This window comes from Diachasma alloeum, unplaced genomic scaffold (genome assembly GCF_001412515.2).
Source record: "Diachasma alloeum isolate Michigan unplaced genomic scaffold, Dall2.0 Dall_scaffold_00443, whole genome shotgun sequence".
NCBI classification, from domain to species: domain Eukaryota; kingdom Metazoa; phylum Arthropoda; class Insecta; order Hymenoptera; family Braconidae; genus Diachasma; species Diachasma alloeum.
The window spans coordinates 443,763-458,226 of record NW_021680582.1 but is presented as its reverse complement, the minus strand read 5'-3'; the positions used below and the strand labels follow the sequence as shown (position 1 = coordinate 458,226).

The following is a 14,464-nucleotide window of genomic DNA, read 5'->3' as shown; positions in this document are numbered from 1 at the left end:
ATATTATTGTACAAATGGGACAGGATAACTCAAATCTTGATTGATAAACTCTTGCTATAAAATAGTCGTTAATATAAAAATATCAGTTGATAATATATTCAACAAAATATGGCATCGTGAGAATGTGATCATAATAATTAAGCGTCAAAGGTTTGACATTTCAGGGCTGCAGCCTCAGGACTGCTCCATGCAATCTCGTCTCTACTGCTCGCTTCATTGTTTCTGTCTTGTCTCCTCGTCTTTGGCATTTTCTCCTTCAATATCGTCCAGTATATGATGAAGTAAGTCACAGCAGTTATTCCAGCCAGCGTGGCAAATACCTGCAGTGTCGCTGGTCCTCCAATTTTTTTGTACAAAATTCCACCTAATAAACTACCCACTGCGAACCCTAAAAGAGAAAAGAAGTGGATAAATGGGATCACTAACTGCCGAAATTGATTCTATCAGATTGAATTATTAAACCATAAAATAACAAATTCAAAGAAATAAATGTATTCCGCGTAAATTCGACATTTTAGAAGAAAGAATCGTTGAAACAATAAAGAATGAGTAATTTACCAAGTCCATCATCCATCCCAGCGACAATCCCCTGAACAGTAGCCGAAGTCCCCGGAGGTGCAACAACACTGGCAAATCCCACGATAATCGTGTAACAAAGCGCATAAGTTGGCCCCTGCATGAGAAGTTCAATGGGAATTACCCACCAGGGATTCGACACCAGGGATATTAGGCCCAAACGGAGGCCGTAGCAGATGAAGCAAAATGTCAGGCTGTGCCCGTAGCCGAATTTCTTCAGGATTTTTCCAGAGAGGGAGAAGAACACCACTTCACCACCGAGTGTCTCAGCTGCTACGATCAACCCTTCGATCAATTTAATCTGGTCCATGTGATTTGTCTGGATGGCAAGATCTTCCAGGTACCAGAATAAAAAGTAGATGATGAAGCTGTCAAGAATTCCGGCTATTGTTGCGAAGATGAGGAATATCGAGATTACTTGGGTTTTCAGGAGCTTCAGGACGTCTTTGGCGATGTTTTTGGAGCTCGTGATTATTGGTAGCTGAAAATTGAAGGGGATGAGTAGATATTTCCTCTATTTTTAGTTCAATGAAGAAATGAATGAACAAACCTCTAGTTTCTTGCAGCAAAAAACATCCAGAATCGTGAATATGACGACCAGTAAAAAAGCTGGTGTGTAAGACTTGACAATGTGGCCCTTGGATGCTAAGTCAATGGCTCCACCAGAGATCAATGCTGCTATTCCAAAGCCAATTGTCCCCCAGACTCGTTGCCTCCCGTATCCCATGTGTCCACCTTCCCCTAATTTCATTACACAATCGCAATATCATCTGGAGTTTTTCATCTGTACATCAAGCGACGATATTGTCAGATTTTTTAGAAATAAAACAACAGCTGCATGTCAATTTCAAGGGTGAATTTTTTATATTAACTCTGATTCGAAATGCAACAAAATGAAGATGTTCAATGGAATTTGTAATGGATTGGGAACGTAAAACAACAGTTCCTTTAATATTAACAATTTTTGGGAATTTTTATTCTCCTATGAAGACTCGGAAAATTAATTGATTTGACAATAACAACAACTGCTGAAATTTCATGTGAATTAGTCATTAAAAATTTCAACGTTTTTTACTTCCTTCACTTTTTAACAGTGGACAAAGTGGACATTTTGGTTTCTTTTTCAATGTTCATAACTCAGAAATAAATTCATCAATAGGGAAACGCGTCCATATTGCCCCAGTCTTCCCTAAACATCCGAATCATTGTTAATTTTCTGAAGACAATTGAATCATACCAAGAACATCGAAGCATATGGCATCACTGATAGAATTGCTGACGTTGAACCCGATGCTCCCAAGGGAAAACAGAAGCACAAAAACCCAAAAGCTGTAGCTCCTGAGAAGACAAGAGTTATCAATCTCCATGTCATCATGCCTGATCGGACATTTGATGCTGCATTCTGGGCTAGGGGTGCAGATCGAGGGATCAATTTCCCTCGAATCAGACTCATCAGCAATCACACACTGCGGTGCCAAGTGCTTTCCATCAAGGTCAGCCAATTTCATGGTCACGTAGAACCGTTGAATCGTCGTGTTGCACACGTGTGAGCAAATGATTTGAGATTTATGATTCTTGGAGCATGTGTCATTTTTCTAAAATTAAATCCAAAGGTTGACATTGACGAAGCATTGAGCATTCATCGAGGTATTCTTGAATAAATATGTAGTTTCGGCTTTGATAATGGTATCTTATCTGAGGAATTGGGTTATTTATTAGGTTTTAAGTGGCCATGTTAGCTTGAAAAAACGACCAGAATACGATATCCGACATTGGATAATTAAAAACAATTTAAGAGCAAATATTCTACGTTGTCAGCAGCTAACATTTCACGACATTTTTAATAAAAAAACTCGAAGGGCTACAAAAAAGATCTCTCGATTAATTGTCGTGCTGTCTTCCGCCCCTCCAAGTTCTCTACAAAAATATCACTCCATAAATGATTACAAATTCCTCTCTAAAGGCATTTTCAAACCAATGAATTTTCCCAAAGTGAGTAAAAACCCGTGAAAATACCTGATCTCCGCAGGGTTCAATATTCCCACAGACAAGTCCCCTCGTGAAATTTTCATTGTGCTCAGCATCCTTAGGCAACTCCGGTATTCTCGGTAAACAATACAACAACACAAAGGACAGAGAGCACCCGATCAGAATGCCGATGAAGATGCTCTTCCTCCAGTTGCGGAAATAATCCACGAGGAACCCAAACACCGGTTTCGACAGGAGATAGAGAAACGGCAGGACAGCCGTGATCGTCCCCATAGCCACTGACGACACTCCAAGCTGTTTCCCGTAAACAGGAAGGAACGGCAGAATAGGACCCATCGCTGAAAATCCGAAATCATTGACAAAAACCCAATCGACGGTTAATTCGTGTCGAATCTTCCTACCTGCCATGAAGAAGAAATAATGAGCCTTTATGGGCAACTGTTGCCCATTTATTTTCACTCTCGTCATCTCCCCAACAATTAAAACTCCACCGACTCTTCAATAACCCAAAAACTCCGGTAAAAAATGACCCTGAGGACTCGCCTGCTGCTGTCAAACGTCCATGGCACTCTTGCAACCCCCAAAACTCCTCTCCCATGTCACGATAGCACTGGATCCATCGCCTCACGTGCGTCCAACACGATAAATCTCGGTTTGATAATTCTCAGTACCACTTGACACTTGCGGAGAAACAGCGCAGACTCCACGCACTTCACCCCGCGGCCCGTCCACGAGAGCGTCGCTACAGCTGTGAACTGTCCACGCGTGTGCCGAGAATTCAAAAACAACGGCGTTGACTATTTTCTGACTGATAACGTTCATTACACCGGATTCTCCATCTAATCACCTCGGCAATTACGATCGAACGTCCGGAGGCGGCCGCAATGTCAAAATAACATATCTAGACGCGAGAAAAGTGTGAAAATAAAAAATAACTGAGGGGCCGGGAGTAAACGAGTCCTCACGCCTGTGTTTACATAAGCTTTCGTGTGATTTAAATATTTAAAAACCACAGAGTTGACATTTACGAATATTTTGTTTATGTTCATATGATCGAGTCTATTTAAATGAATAACGTGAAGGCGTTTGAACAGGAAATCTTTAGTAAACTCAATTGAGGCGCTTGAAAAGATTATTCTGCGATGAGAACGCAATATTCAAAGAATAAACCTGTTGGGACGAGGGAGAGACGCATGAACCTTTGCACCGACAATCTGGCCAGATGCGCCACATGCTTCCCAGTAAAAAATATAATTCAGCGAATAAATTAACGGAATCTATCAAAGTCCAACGCGGTATACTTGAACTGATACATTTATGTTCATAGGTGCATCTGTTAGGCCGAGGGGAGAGAGAAAGGCTGGTACTGATGTGAGACGAAGAGAAAACTATTGCAACATCGAGGAAATAATGAATTGAATTGAATAATTCTGCTGATGAAGTTGTTGCAGACAAGAAGTTGTACCGAAATTTTGTATGCAAATTCGATTAGATTAGATTAAAAGCAATTTATTTTTTCCCCGAGTGTTACTGTATAGATATCACAGGGGGAGAGAAGCGAGTGATTATAGACGGCCGTGACATGACGGATGAAATGTTGATAAAATTTAGGAATTTTTTTTTCATTGCGAAGAACAATTCTTCCCCTTTGTGATGAGCCTAGACTGGACTCAATTGATGAATTTGTGTCTCAGTTATGAGTAATTAAAACAAAAGTCTAAAGTGTCCATTTTACCCCTCTCTCCCCTATTTAAAAGAAGATGGGAGGTGAAAGAGTGGTGAAGATGTAAAGCAAAGAACTTTTGTAACATCAGAGAAATAAATGAATTGAATATTATTTCCCTGAGATATAAAAATCTCCTGATGGAACACCAAAATATAACATCATGATTATGAATGGGATTTGTTTGAAACAAATTTCATTGGCAGAATTATATTTTCCTCAGTGCGGGTAATACTTCTGTGACAATATTTTACCCCAAGAGTTTCTCCCACTTTCCTGTTTATGCCCCTTCCCGGTAATCTGCAAGGTCACCCACCCTTCACCAAAACAACACGAGATAGTTCGCATTTGTATGTACCATGCTATTCCCACCAATTCCGCAGATGTAGTCGGTAAATATAAGTTATTCACGAGGTGATGTCATCGTTGTCGTAACAATTATTCCTTCATGGTAGTTCCGTAATTATCAGTTCAGTTGCTGAGTGAATCTCTGGGCTGTGGGGCGGATGATATTTTGTCCGGAGATTCTGGCATCTGGCGAGGTTAAACAGAGAGAATTTAAAATGTATCTTGGCTCTGCTACTTCACGCCTGTACCTGTTGATGATCTGGGTGATCGCTCTGGCTACGCTGACAGAATCCGCAAAGAAATGTAACGCTTTTATTTCACTCTGCTGACACTTGTTGGAGAATGAGCTGTTGTCTTTTATTTTAATTGTTGGCTTTTGTTCCAGTGAAACTTTGCGTCGTGAGCACTGCACAGAGGGCTAGAGTCGTCGAGGCAAATTGTGGAGATTTTAGGAATGATGGCTTTGAGTGTGTTATTGCTAGTGATAGGTAATTATTCGGTGATTCGGGTGGAGGAGATTGTTCTCGTGATCAATTTACGATGAATTTGTGAGAACAAAATGAGTGAGAAATTTAATGATGCTTGTACATTTTCTTCAAATCGAAATTTTCGTCTTGGAAGACTCCAGAAATGAAAACAATAATAGAGGACAATGTCATTCGGTGGCTGTTGTCCATTTTATTTCTGAACAGTAAATTCGGGTTAGTGGATTGGAATATTGATCAACGAGAAGGAGATAACTCTGTTTATCAGTAATGAAAAAAATGAATTTCTTTCAAGGGCTTGCGATTTTGAATAAACATTCTTAAAATTCAAAGTTAACGTCCGTTTGTCGCAAGAAATTTTATAGGAATAGAAATTTTTATTGTTATAATTCTCCAAGGGATCTTTTCTGTGCGGAATTTCAAGAGCTAAAAAAATGTTCAATCAATAAAATTTAAATTTTGTTAAACCCCTGAACTCCTCAATGAATTTTCCCTTCAGAATTGAATGTCTGAGAGCAATAGTCAATGGCAGAGCGGACTTCGCTGTTTTTCAGCCGCAGGATCTTTTCGTCGCACAAAGCATCAACGATGGGCATATTCTCGTCACCCACGAATTTAGACTCTTCCCAGAGGGTATAACACTTCTTCTCAATTCCGAGCAATCAAACAGAAAATGCAAATTCAGAAGAATCTTGATTCATTTACAGAGGCATCCTATTATGAAATGGTCGTTTTGGTCACCGATAAAATAAGGAGCCTTACTGATCTCCACGGCAAGAGATTCTGTCATCCTGGATACGACATCATGGATTACGATTGGACCCCGCTTTTTGCAGAGGTAAGTCCTCTGTTGATAACACGATTGAAAACAATTTTAATGAATTTGAGCTTTAAAATGAAATTGATACAAAATTATAGATGTTTTTGCGAATAAACTGGTCACATACTTCAGAATTTTCATTTTGCACATATTTTCATATTATTTTGTTAAATTTCAGTCATAGTTTCAAATTATTTTGTTAAATTGAATTATATTTCTGAAAAAAAATAGATGAATGAAAATTTAAATTATCGAAAAGAATTATGGAGAATGTAAAACAGTAAAATAAAATAAAAACCCATCCAACATTAACAAAATTAACAACTTCATTATTCCCCCAGTATCTGCAGAACCAAATAATCCCTAAGAAATGCGAGGATTCCTCTTCCCTTCTGGAGAACAGATTCGCTGCATTATCCGAATGGTTCAAGGCTGCCTGCTTCCCTGGTCCCTGGAACTTCTCCCCGGATAAGGAAGTCGAGAGACACCTGAGTGAGTGTAAAAATCCACCAAAAAAAATTCTAAAAATTGCACGCAATTCGAACCATAACTGGAAACTTGAGAAATTGCATGAAATTTCTGTCTGAGAAAACAATGAAAAAACTAAAACTTTCCTCACGATAATATAAAAAATGGATAAACTTTTTCACACTTAGAGTCAAAATACATCAACATGTGTGCAATTTGTAATAATGGTGCTTGTGACATCAATGACAAGTACAGTGGACGCATGGGTGCCGTAATGTGCCTAACCGAGGGTGACGGTGACGTCGCTTGGGTACGGCTGGAGGACGCTAAGGAATACTTCAAGGTAAATCAGAGTTAGTGTTTCCTGATGATTGTTTCAGCCAGCAAAATTAAGCCTTTTACGATAAAATAAAACATTTAAATGAAAAAAATTCTCAATTGTGAAAGATGGAGATGATTAACACGTCAAACTACAAATTTATGTGCCCTGATGGGATCGTGAGAAGTTTAGATTTCTCGGGTGATTTACCGTGCACCTGGATCTCAAGGCCTTGGCCAGTTATTGGTGCAAGAAGGTAAAAATTTCATTCAGTCCAATTAGCCAAACTAATCTCATGAGCATCGTAATTTCATTCAATAGAAAATAATTGATGACTCTGCACAGCATTTTTCATCAAAATTTAACTTCATCATTTTGTGAAATGAATAAATTGCTTGTGACAGACAAATCTTAATTAAATTTTCAACAGTGATTTGGTTGAGAGAGTGGCTAGAGTAATCGATGGGCTTGCACATTTGAACGCCCCCTGGCAGGTACTTCTTCTCTTGCTGATAGAGGGGCACAAGGTCGCAACTGTCAAAATAGACCCCTTCAAGACCCCCGAAGACTACCTCAATGGATTCACTGGGCTGAGCAGTGCCTACGCCGGATCGACGTGTTACCCTTCCAGAATAATCAGGTGGTGTCTCTCCTCGAACCTCGAGGACAGAAAATGCCATTGGCTTCGTCGTGCTGCTCTCTCATATGGGTTGGAACCCGAAATCAGTTGTCTTCAGCAGGCTGGTCGAAATGCCTCCATCGAGGGGGTCGCGCAGGGCTTCTGTGATTTTTATATTGCTCAGCCTGAGGAGTTCATGATTGCGAGAAAGTATGCACTCACCCACCTCATTTTTCGTCCAATGATGTCATCAATTTCGATGGCTGACTGATAATTTTTATGACAAATGACAACTTTTTGCTATAAAATTGCCAGAGCTGGGAACTATTTCATGAAAATTTATCTTTCGTTCTAATGGAGTGAAAATTAAATAGTATTGACTAATTAATTTCACTATTTGAATTAATTGCTATGAAATGACATTTTGTTGTTTATGAAAAAAATACTTCGAATAGTAACATAACGAAAATTGAAAAAATTTTGAGTAATTAGGGGACGATGGGGCAAAATGAAACACGGGGCAAAATGAAACAGCAAGAAAATCTTGTGATCTAAGGGATATAGGAGGATTTTCATGGAAACCTTTTTTGTAGAGAATTTTACAAGCTACAAAAAAGGTCCTCTTCAAAAATGTCCTATCTCCTTTAGATGACGAGATTTTCCCACTGTTTCATTTTGCCCCATGCTCCCCTATTTCAAATAGTATTTCAAATCGTCAGTCTTCATCTTAAAATTTTTTTAGGGGATTATTTATTATTTATTCTTGAAATTGCAGGAAAAATTTGACAGCCATCCTCCAATTGACGAGTTCCTACCTCAAGCACTTCAACAATATCGCGATACTAGTGAAGAAAAACTCAAGATACAAAAAAATCGAGGATCTCAGAGGAGCCAGGGCTTGCTTCACTAAATACAGAAGTGTAGCATGGAATGCATTTGTCAGTTTCATGAGCAATCACACGAATGATCGGTCCTGGTGTTGTTCAGACGAAAAAGCCATCTCCACTTTTTTCGACTTAATCGTCGTTCCTGAAGCCGACGCCGACGAGGAGAAGCTAATCGTCAAGACTTTTCAATGTTTGCTATCAGATCGTGGAGATGTTGCATTTGTCTCCCTTCGCGAAGAATTCAAGTCTCACCCAGATGTGCGCAGGATCTGTGTCGAAGATGTCTTTGACCCTGATTGCATTCTCACCTGGAGTAGTTTAGGATCGGTAATTACGAGTAGCTGAAGGATTTTTTTTAACTATCTCATTTTAATGATAACATTTTAATGATGAATTAAAATTTTAATTCGAATTTTAATTTCAATTTTTTTTTACATTACATTACATTTTATTACATAATGTATTTTGCAATTTCTAGGTAATGGTGAATGAAAATCTACCTCAAGTACGTCGCAGAGAGATAATATCAATCCTAGAAGAGATGAACACTTGGTTCGGGGTGCGACATCCAGAGCCAACCCCAGCTATCAGCCTCTACGAGCCCTACGAGACCCACCACAACGTCATCTTCCCAGTAAGTTCACTCCTACCTCCAGTGGCATGTGCAAATAGGTTCCCCATCGAAAGGAACATCCTCCGAGTGCATTTCCCCCGCAGACCCCCCATAATTCATCATATTCCTGCTGCAGTAGACCCAGGGGAAGGACTGACTCCTGCAGAATATCACAGCCCTGTCGAAAGTTCCCAGGAAAACCACCCCAATTTTATCATCCTCGAAATCAGACAACAGTTTCGTGATCTGTCGTTTTGAAGTCAAGTGCTTATCAGTAGTTTTCATCCCTCGAAACATCCGTCGAGCTGGGACTCTAGTGTAGATCAATTCGTCGTCTCCAGACATGGAAAAACATGTATTTTCCTTCATGAAAATTCCGCAGCCATAAATTGTTGCAGCTGCAGGGATCGATGGAGGGAAATCCTCGTTGAATTCCCAGCTGATGCGCCCGCAGCTGATCCTCCCGTTCTCATCTCTGACGATTACCCCCCAGCATCCAGAGACTTCATCTCTATTTTCCTTGTAATTATTTTTCTCCGCTTTCTTTCCAATCATTTTCTCCTGGACTATCAATGGCTGTGGACTTCCCTCCACCAGTTTTCTAGCCCCTGAAATTGTGGAGCTGTCATTTGCTCCTATCACACAACCTGTCCTCCCCTGATCGTCAGCCAAGAGAGAACATTTAATCAGTGCACCCCTGGAGTACGCATTTCCCTCCTCCAATAGTGAAATCGTAGACTCGACGACATCAACAGCGCCTCCGCCCTCGATTAGCATTTTATATCCCTCAGTAGCTGATTTTTTCATCAACTCTGGAATTGAGGGGTTGGGGTCCCTGACATGGTTGGGAAATCCATGAACTATGATTATTGGCGATGGTTTCCTCGCTGTGATTTGTTTTCCTGTTTTCGAGTCTCTGTTTTTGTTTTTTGGAATTTCGAGTTCTTCATGAGCTACGTTGCCAATCCACTGGCAATAATCACACATAATTTGAATAATTAATTGTGGGGGTCATGAGGTGAATGTTCAACTGTTTTTTTTAGGAACTGACTGTGAACCTGCTGCAGAATATAAGTCACGTACAACTACCTCGACCTTACAGTGAGAGTCTGGAGCAACTGATCAGGATCAGGAGTGATCCCCTCGTCTGCGGCGCTAGCTCTACAAAGTCGTATGATAGTATTTTAATTTCCTTGATTGTTACCGTTTTACTGAATGCCGCGATTTTTTATTGAGATGATTCCATGACTGTGAGATACGTGAACAAGGGCTCCCTATTTTTTATTGTATAATATTTACCTTTTAGAAATGATTTTTACTCAGCACTCATTAGACAACTGAGGAAATGTGGAAATTGAGCTCAAAACAAAGAAGACTATCTTATAAATTTAGCTGTATTTGTACAATAACTGATATTACAACTAATCTGTAAATACTCTCTTGCCAATAACTCGGAACGTGCCAAAATACTTCTATATCGTTATAAGAAAAACTAGAAAATGAATATCTCAGGACGGATTTGGTCGGACTAGAGTGCCTTATACTTAGTAAACCGCTACGTAATATAAAAATGTATTCAAATCAGCAGTTCGATCTGCGTTGTTAGAGTAGTGGAATCCTTTGTTGAATCTGTGAATCTCAAGGGTGCCGTTGTCCAATCCCAGCGCCTGAAGGTGATAATATTAATATTAATTTGAATAAAAATACAAATTTTACATTTTTTTATGCAGAATTTTATTCAGTTCCACTCACCATGTACTGATTCATCATGTCATAGTCATTTTTACAGGGAGATAGCTGCATGCTCCCTATGTGGGCGTGTTTTTTAGGTGATATACTGTACAGGGGGAATATATCGCTTCTGCTGAGATCCCAGATGTGAATGCTGCAATAAAATAACGATAAAAGTAGAAATTATTTTTTTTCAATCAAAACTGGGCACTATTTCATGAAAATCAAGTAGAAATACTGTTTGAAATAGATATTTAAGTTGACTATTTCGAAAAAATTAAGTTATTCAGCTTTCTAGAATTGAAAAATGAAATTGTATTGACTAATAATAATTCTGGGCAAAATGTAATTTTAATGATGCCGAATATTCATCATTTTTTTCAAATTTTTCTCACGCAATTTAATTGACAAATTTGATGATTGAAAATGGTTGAATTTATAGTGTGGTCTGAACCGAACTGTAAAAGGTACTTGGATATCCTTAATTAGTCACGAATATTTCAAATAGTATTTTTTACTTTGCCTAGCTCTGGCAATATTTGTATCTCACTTTGATGTATCATCCAAAACGTAAATAGTAAATGGCTTTGATCTCGACCACTGGATGACTTTAATCGGGGCAGTGCTTTTAGAATTCTTCAGTTGTACGAGAGGCCTCTCAATCATGGATGAGTAGAGACGTAAAGTGCCATCAGAAAAGCCCACGAGGAAATAGGGTTGGCCAAAGGGACAGGACTCAATGCAAGTTGTCCCCGAATAGTCTGCAAAAAAGATTAACGAATGATTATCAACCAATTGATGATTATTTTTAATAAGATGATGATTGACTCCCATTACCCATGAAATTTCCATCGTAAACAGATGGTTTCAGTGTCTTCCCAGTCCTCGTGGCATGCAATACTTTACTCGTGTTACTCGCAATGTACAAATTGTTAGTATCAATGGTATCTACACTGAGATCTCTGAAGGCAGTCATGCAACTATCATTTACGTTATCACTGTTCTTCTCCATGGAGAGGGAAATTTTATGACTTTTCACTAGTCTAATTTTTCCCCACCAGGATTGCCCGAGTTGTTGAGTTGTCAGGGATGTTCCGGTGTCTAGGTTCCTGAGAACACTCCAGATTGTGCAATTTCCAGCTTCATCCAGACTGCAAATCTGAAATAAAAAAACCATTCGAGGGATTTTTTTAAACTAAAAATCAGAAAACAATTTTAAATTCCTTCAATTAATTTTTCTGCATGAAAAAGATAAAAAGGAAACGAGGAAATAAATGTGAATAAATAGAATAATTCTCCAAAACTGAAAAAAGTACCTGAATAGGCATGAACTTCCCGGAATTATCACTGCCATCAGTCTCAATTTTCGAGAGCACCTTCAGCGCCACAACTTTGGCCATTCCCCCACCGCCATCATCACCATCATCACCAAAAACCCCAATGGTGGAGAACGTGGGAGACCTCAGCACCCACTCAGCCTCATTATCCTTATCAACGAACTTGGGATGATAAGCCTCGTCCTCCTCCAGGTCCCACAGGCTGACAGAGCCGTCCTCCAGCCCCGCAAAAACAACATTATAGTTAACAGGATGCATGCAGACAGCCGTGACGTTGCTCCCGGAGTAAAAGAGCTTGGTGGGCCTGGAGGGCTCGTAAATATTCCACAAGCAACCGACGCAGCAGTCAGTCATGTAGAACCCCTCATCCTCCGACGTCTCAATGTCCTGGACGTCGTCGTCCGCAGGTGCATGAATGCTCAGCAGAACTCTACTGCTAACATCCGAGTATCTGACCATGGCCACAGGTCTTCCACTGAGAAAAGTCACTGTGGAGACGGCCAATGTGATGCTGCTTTCACTGAAGGGCATCTCCTGGCCCTCGTCCCCCTGCGGCTCGCTCCTCCTGACGATCTTCTCCTCCAGAAGTGCCAGCATCACCCTCCCAGCAGCCCCCAGGAACTCATTCAGCTTCAGAATATCGTAGCCTGGTCTCCTCAGCTGGTGCTCGTCCTCGTCAGAGCCCACCCCAATCAACTCCCTGTTAAACCCATCAATATCCTCATTGCTCCTCAAATCACTCCTGCAGACGACGGGGAACTGCGTCCACATGTTCCTGTGTTTAATCTCCTCAGTCTGGGTTTCCACGCTCAAGTCATCCTCACGAGTCTGTGTAGCTATCTGCCTGGTGTTAATTTTCCCATGAATAGTGATGAACTCTTCGTAAGCGATGGGTGTCGCCTCGAAGATGGACCACTCGACAGTATCCAGTTTGATCATCTGCAGGAGTTTTCTTCCCCTCGACATTCTCTTCGGTTTCTCGCTGAACTTCCTGGAGATGTCCCTCAGATTGATGACCTCGTGGCCTCCAGGAAGGGGCGGTGACTTGGCGAAATCCCCAGAACGCCCGTCCTCGAAGCCCTCATCAGCAGAGGAAGGCAAGCTCTTGATTTCCGAAGGCTTCTCCTCACTGAAAACTGGCCTGTGGCTCTCCCCTGGAGTCCGATGGGATCTCGCGGACATCAGGTCAATCCTGGCGGCCCTCCTCCTCGCCTCCTCGAGCTCGTAGTGCCCCGAGTCCAGCATGTGCTCCTCATGATCCCGAGACTCCTTTAACTTCAACGATTTAACAGGCTCTTTGCTCTTCAGCTCCACTGGCTCCAGGTCGGGCTCTTCGCTCCTGTGAGACTCGTCGCTGACCTCTGACCCATCTGTTTCCGTGCACTCTTGGAAATCGGACTCGTAATCCTCGAAGTCGTCCTCGTACTCGTACTCCGGGGAGGACTCGGGCTTCAGGTACTTCTTGTTGAGGACTTTGACTTCACTGGGGGACAGGGTTCGCGATTTTCTTCGCTCCTTCGACGGCAGTCTCTGTCGAGTGTGACTGTCTCTGGTTTTCGGGTCTTGACTCGGTTTTTTCCCCTCGGGCGGGGGTCTCGTGGAGGATTTTCGGGGCATGTAGATGGAACTGACCCCGCGTTTCTCAGGGTCACTGCTCTGTTTCTTCAGTACCTTCGTTGATGGCGATGATAATGATGATGATGTGAGGTCCTGAGGGGATTTCGTTGGTAACAGGGGCCTGGACGACGTCGAGGTGATTCTGCCAGGAACACGATCCCCTGAGGACTGCCTAGCCACGCTCTTCGTCGAGGGTTTTTTGACGAGAGCATTTTTCTTGGGCTCCACATCCTGCTTGCTGTCCTTGGAGGACACCCGGGGCGCATGCCGCACTTGGGATTTATCCCTCGTCACTGGTTTTTTCTTCAGGCCACTCGAGTGATTGCTCATTATTCTCGGTGAAGGTAACTACTGCCACTTGACCGTCACTAAAACGCCTGTCATACTTTCTAGTTTGTAATATCGATTAAAAGTTTGTTTGAACGATCCCAGGGGTTTAACATTTTTGTGTGACGTTTTATTATGCTCCGTCTCTGTTTTGTCGTGCGGGGTTAGGGGTGCGTGTCGCTCCGCTCGTTGCCTTGACGCTGGCGGTGCGATGAGCATAACAGGAGTATTGGAAAAATGTTTACTTTTCTGAAGAATCCGCCGCTTTCTTCGGAAGAGAGTGCGTTTGTCTCTGATGTGAGCGGTTTTAGAGGAAAACTTGGAAAAAACTTTTTTGAAGATTATGAAATTCTCCGCAGAAAATGTCTTTTGATGATTTTTGATAAAATCACTCGTTAATTCATTAATCACTCAATTCCGTAGTCATGAAGACGTCATTAAAAGGAGAATATCTTCATTTCAGAAGAAAAATGCATGAAATCAATTTTGCAGGCCATGAAACATGTTCAATGTTTTTTCAAAAATTGGTCATTGACGAGTTTTGGCAATTAGTGACTCGTAATGATAAAAATCATCTTCAGCGATTTCGAGATTATTTCGAAAAC

At 41.1% G+C, this 14,464-nt stretch overlaps 3 protein-coding genes across 6 annotated transcripts; 1 reads left to right on the top strand and 2 right to left on the bottom strand.

Annotated features, from left to right (window-relative positions):
* Window positions 1-74: 74 nt before the first annotated feature.
* Window positions 75-3,739, bottom strand: LOC107042360 (major facilitator superfamily domain-containing protein 6). Its single transcript, XM_015263386.2, has 6 exons — window positions 2,967-3,739; window positions 2,593-2,903; window positions 1,814-2,171; window positions 1,127-1,317; window positions 559-1,057; window positions 75-388 (listed from the first exon to the last, which is right to left on the bottom strand). The coding sequence occupies exons 1-6, from the start codon at window positions 3,031-3,033 to the stop codon at window positions 138-140; spliced, it is 1,677 nt and encodes a 558-aa protein (XP_015118872.1). The 5' UTR covers window positions 3,034-3,739; the 3' UTR covers window positions 75-137.
* Window positions 3,740-4,582: 843 nt separating this feature from the next.
* Window positions 4,583-10,570, top strand: LOC107042373 (transferrin). Of its 3 annotated transcripts, none has more exons than XM_015263411.2 (12): window positions 4,583-4,680; window positions 4,759-4,939; window positions 5,022-5,124; window positions 5,621-5,754; window positions 5,829-5,959; window positions 6,283-6,433; window positions 6,598-6,752; window positions 6,857-6,984; window positions 7,159-7,557; window positions 8,123-8,561; window positions 8,713-8,868; window positions 9,891-10,570. In XM_015263411.2, the coding sequence occupies exons 2-12, from the start codon at window positions 4,795-4,797 to the stop codon at window positions 10,080-10,082; spliced, it is 2,133 nt and encodes a 710-aa protein (XP_015118897.1). In that variant the 5' UTR covers window positions 4,583-4,680; window positions 4,759-4,794; the 3' UTR covers window positions 10,083-10,570. The 3 variants fall into 3 exon arrangements, with proteins under 3 accessions (XP_015118897.1, XP_028982254.1, XP_015118896.1); XM_015263410.2 differs by having other exon boundaries at window positions 4,662-4,680; window positions 4,744-4,939; XM_029126421.1 differs by having other exon boundaries at window positions 4,622-4,939.
* On the bottom strand, window positions 10,187-14,038 carry LOC107042372 (WD repeat-containing protein 60). Of its 2 annotated transcripts, XM_015263407.2 has the most exons (5): window positions 11,895-14,038; window positions 11,416-11,737; window positions 11,129-11,339; window positions 10,600-10,732; window positions 10,187-10,514 (listed from the first exon to the last, which is right to left on the bottom strand). In XM_015263407.2, exons 1-5 carry the CDS (start codon window positions 13,860-13,862, stop codon window positions 10,392-10,394), a joined length of 2,757 nt encoding a protein of 918 aa, XP_015118893.1. In that variant the 5' UTR covers window positions 13,863-14,038; the 3' UTR covers window positions 10,187-10,391. The 2 variants fall into 2 exon arrangements, with proteins under 2 accessions (XP_015118893.1, XP_015118894.1); XM_015263408.1 differs by lacking the exons at window positions 10,187-10,514; window positions 10,600-10,732 and having other exon boundaries at window positions 11,155-11,339; window positions 11,570-11,737.
* Between the last annotated feature and the right edge of the window lie 426 nt (window positions 14,039-14,464).

Coding starts and splice junctions, on each gene's coding strand:
- LOC107042360 (XM_015263386.2), bottom strand. CDS start 3,033: ATGACGAGAGTGAAAATAAATGGGCAACAGTTGCCCATAAAGGCTCAT. Junction 1,318..1,813: donor CATATGCTTCGATGTTCTTG/GTATGATTCAAT, acceptor TAATGAAATTAG/GGGAAGGTGGACACATGGGA. Junction 1,058..1,126: donor TTTGCTGCAAGAAACTAGAG/GTTTGTTCATTC, acceptor TTCAATTTTCAG/CTACCAATAATCACGAGCTC.
- LOC107042373 (XM_015263411.2), top strand. CDS start 4,795: ATGATATTTTGTCCGGAGATTCTGGCATCTGGCGAGGTTAAACAGAGA. Junction 6,434..6,597: donor GGAAGTCGAGAGACACCTGA/GTGAGTGTAAAA, acceptor TTTCACACTTAG/AGTCAAAATACATCAACATG. Junction 6,985..7,158: donor CCAGTTATTGGTGCAAGAAG/GTAAAAATTTCA, acceptor AATTTTCAACAG/TGATTTGGTTGAGAGAGTGG.
- LOC107042372 (XM_015263407.2), bottom strand. CDS start 13,862: ATGAGCAATCACTCGAGTGGCCTGAAGAAAAAACCAGTGACGAGGGAT. Junction 10,733..11,128: donor GTTTTGGATGATACATCAAA/GTGAGATACAAA, acceptor ATTTTATTGCAG/CATTCACATCTGGGATCTCA. Junction 10,515..10,599: donor ACATGATGAATCAGTACATG/GTGAGTGGAACT, acceptor TATCACCTTCAG/GCGCTGGGATTGGACAACGG.